Genomic DNA, 4,372 nt, shown 5'->3' with positions numbered 1-4,372 from the left:
TGAAATACTTCTACATTACAACAAATATATTAGAAATTGAATATTCTCCCAAAAATATGGTTATTTAACAGATCATCCAATAAATTATATCACATATTTTTTTTTTCCAGTGGACAATTATACTACAATTCGTTACGCAAGCGTTTTGGGGATAACTATGAACATCGAAATCCATACATGAAAATAATAATTAAAAAATCTTATTTTCATACACTGCGTCAAAAGTCAAATTTTATTCAAATCACATACGATGTTTAACACAAACCACAAAACCTAAAAATAAAAATTGATATAAAATAATTCCTAAAACATTAGCACGGAACTCGTAACATCAGAGTTTAACGACTGGATATCAACTCTCGAAACTGATAGACCTCGAAGCATGGCGAATTTAGAATAACTTGTGTGCAATCATACGACGTTGTTGCCAAGAAACATCCTATATTATCGAAGAAACAAAAAATCAAATCATATTTATCGCATATACTTTACAACCATCTCATATAAAAAAAAAAAAAATATACCTCGTCGAACAATTATCTTCGCAAAACGAATGATGCAAATAATGACATCTTGTTTACATCGACCCAACTCACGAAGAAAAGTTTCAGCATAATCACCTTTCAAAAAACATGATAAACGTCGGTTCCTAAAGTTTCCCATCAAACAAATAACAGTCTGAGTTAAACTTAAAAATTCGTTTTTAAAATTCTATTAACATAAAATAGATTACCTTTCGTTTTCGAGATCAAATCTTATTATAGGCTGTCTAGAGTATCCTAAGGATCCAATTCTGTCGTGAGAGTTTTCAACGTTGACAACCTTACCGATTAGATCTGTTTTTAAAAAAAAATGAATATCAAATAATCAATATAGCAACTGCATGAGAAATCGGTAATGAAAAATACACAGAATACTCACCCACACAGTAGTTAAAATCAATAGTCCCATTCATAACATCTTCGAAAACAACGAACGAAAAATAACCATTGATATCTAAAGTATAAGAACTTGCACATGTTGTATCACTGGTAAGTTGAATCATATAAGGATGTGTACTTGGCTTAAATTCACCAGTAAGAGGCAATATATTAAAATCTATTAGAAGAACTCAATCACCCTCGTTACATATCCTCGAATACTTATCATAAAATTCAATCGGTGTAGTTACATAAATCTTCTGTCCCTGAGAAGTATGGAATAAAACATTCAGACATTTATCATTACAAAAACTAAAATATAATGATGAAATTGATGTGTTATACCTTCCAGTCCCCCATTATAAAGTCTAACGTGCGGTCACATTCAGGAAATCTTTTAAATTTACGTAAGACTTTCAACTTAGTCTTCCATATACGTTTGGTAGGATCGAGTTCGGAAATTCCAAACAGATTTTGATCATATTTTTTATACACGGCGGCGATAGATAGTAAATAAGCCATTCAGGTTAAACGCAAACCCAAAGCCTCAAAACAACTACAACGATTACGTCCAAAGATAACTTAAATAAACATAGCAGAGACAATACTTAAACCAAACATCTGTTTCCTATTTATATAATTTAAAATAAAAGGATATATCGAATTTTTGCATTTTTGAGATACTTTAATGCTTATTTTACATTTTTAGGATAACATAGGACCTTGATAGAAAATTTATCACGATCACAGGGATACCGTTTCCGATTTGTATTAGGGATCTATTATAATATACTATTATAATTATAACAATTTTCCAATTGATATTAGGAATATATCGTTATATATAAAAACGACGTATTAGCATTACCGAGTTATATATGACGACTACTTTTAGGTTTTATAGGCATTACATCATATCGATCGCTGCTTGTCTTTTAGCAATGAAAAATATGACTTACACCAATGTCTCCGATATAACTCCATCAATTCAACTACGCCGTATTCGTGTGAAAATACTGCGTATGTTCGAGCACATCGGTGAACCTGATAACACTTTAGATTTGGTGTTGGTTGATAAAAAGGTATTCCGGTGACTTTATATTTTTCGTGCATATCACGTCTCTGATATACATATTTTTATTTTTTTAGGGTGATAAAATACATGGATCAATATCAAAAGGGTTTATAGACAGTTTTACATCAGAAGTAAAGCAAGGAGATTCAATTATTCTGTACCGTTTTGGTGTAGTCCCTGTCATCGGAGACTTGAGGCCGACGTTGCACAATTATAAAATAATATGGAATTCTCAAACTTATTTTTCAAAGATCCCTTTCTATGATAACAACAACTACCTAAGTATCGTTGAATTTGGTAACATACACAACAATCTCCGAGACCCATTGTTTTTCGTTGGTATGACTTTAGATAAATTAATAAATAATAACAAAAAATATATGCTATTTTATATCTATAAACTTTCTCAATGACTAACTAATCTTTTTATTAGATATAATTGGACACGTCGTGGTGATTGGAACATTTAGTCACAAATCCTCCAAGAGCCAAAGAAAGTGGGGTAATATTTACGTGGAACTCCGTAACAAATCGTAAGTTTTTTAAATATGTTTCTCAATTGCAATCACTGTAATTATCAATTTTTACTACATTATATGATTATTATATGTCCAACAGAGATGTTAGATTGCAAGTGTTATTACGGAACGACTATGCACTGGACCTGATGACTGCTTTATCACGGAAAAAACACAAAATTAACATTTGTGTTATACGTTTCGTGCAACTGTTCAAATTTGCACATGCTTGGGCTGCGATAACTGCATACGATTGTACCGAAATTTTAATAAACCCTAACCTACCAGAAGTCGAGAGAATGCGGACCACAATCACGGAATCAGACAATGGTGTTATATTAAACTTTTGAATAGTTTCTTTTTTGCGCATGTTTTATTTTCTCTTTTTTTCTATATGTTTTTATCATTTGATTCAATAAACGATGGTACTATATTAAAAATCTCCTCATAATTTCTATTCGTATACATTGCTTTTTTCAATTTCTAAAATATATGTTTATTATATATATACATATTTATTCTCCTAGTAAAATATTATAATACTTTTAAATCAACAAAAGTGTCAATGGACTAAGAACATAGTATTGCATTGAAAACAAAAAGTGTCATTCTTTGTAAATATAAAAAAAAAACGCTAAAATGAGATATTTTACGAAACAGATGAAGTTTATAGATGAAGTTTATAGATATTGAATATTTTATGTATTACAATAAAAATAAAAAATAGCTATGTTCTTCAAATACATGACCTATAAAAAACGAAATAAAAATTTAGTATTTCCTACGGAAACTGTTCTTCATATTCATCATCCAAAGGGGTAAAATCAACTGCAGTTTCAAGCCTCATCTTTGCTATTGCCACTTCTGGAGTAGGAGGATCCTCGAGAATATCAGATATGAATCTTTCCGATTCAACTATCCACTCATCTAATAACATATACATATTCAGTATGCATGTGGAAACAATAAATCTGTTAAACTTCTGATTAATTGCCATATTGAATAGATATTAATAGTTAATATTTACGTACCCCTCCACCTATTGAAAGAGAAAAATCGCAATACAATACTATGCCTTGAAGATTTATCACGATTCGTCCAAAGTTCTTCAAATTTCGTTGCCAAGTTATCCCAAGCAATACATTTCAAAGAATTTCCACTGTAGATATTTACACCAACATAGAAGATAATTAACATATTTTAATATATAAAGAAATCCAAGTCTGACATCAGATATTATGAGGAAAAGTTGTACTTACTCAAGATCTTCGAGTACAAAACGAATAAGTGGACGTTCTGTGGGTCTATCCGATGTATCAGACATATGAACTCCACTTTGAAGTTTCTGAACAAAAGTGACAATCCCGAGAACATCAACTGCAAAATTAAACAACTAAGTTTAAAAAAATCATTTATAAGTTAATGAGATAAACCAAGATAATAACATGCATATAGGAAACTTACCAAGATATCGGTCAGTTTGAATCAACGCAAGCAAAATATCTATGTATGCACAGAAAGAGTATATTTCTCTGGAAGACTTCGGATCGGTTTTTTCAGTGATTGTATCCTCGTTCAAACGTATATGACAGTTGTTTGATGATATGCTTGGATGAGGTAATCTGTCAGTAACTGCAAAATTACCAAGAAAATACCACTCTCCTTCGAGCAATACATCCTCAAATTTGTTAATTATTTCGGATGGCATGGTACAGAGGATGCGATTGTCCTACACAGTTTTAGTAAAAAAGAATCAATAAACGATTACATTCCCAAAACATGAACATGGATAATCTTTAAAAATCTTACAAACTTACAAATTCATCAGCGAGAACTAACTTCCGATGAGGGTAATGCAT

At 30.9% G+C, this 4,372-nt stretch overlaps 1 protein-coding gene across 1 annotated transcript; it reads right to left on the bottom strand.

The window, feature by feature from the left end:
• Positions 1–3,294: 3,294 nt before the first annotated feature.
• On the bottom strand, positions 3,295–4,372 carry LOC112088120. Its single transcript, XM_024158279.1, has 5 exons — positions 4,331–4,372; positions 3,978–4,242; positions 3,773–3,890; positions 3,545–3,672; positions 3,295–3,440 (listed from the first exon to the last, which is right to left on the bottom strand). Exons 1-5 carry the CDS (start codon positions 4,370–4,372, stop codon positions 3,295–3,297), a joined length of 699 nt encoding a protein of 232 aa, XP_024014047.1.

Source organism: Eutrema salsugineum, unplaced genomic scaffold (assembly GCF_000478725.1).
Source record: "Eutrema salsugineum unplaced genomic scaffold, Eutsalg1_0 scaffold_8, whole genome shotgun sequence".
NCBI lineage: Eukaryota > Viridiplantae > Streptophyta > Magnoliopsida > Brassicales > Brassicaceae > Eutrema > Eutrema salsugineum.
The sequence above is the reverse complement of the archived record's forward strand: the minus strand, read 5'-3'. Positions and strand labels throughout refer to the sequence as shown.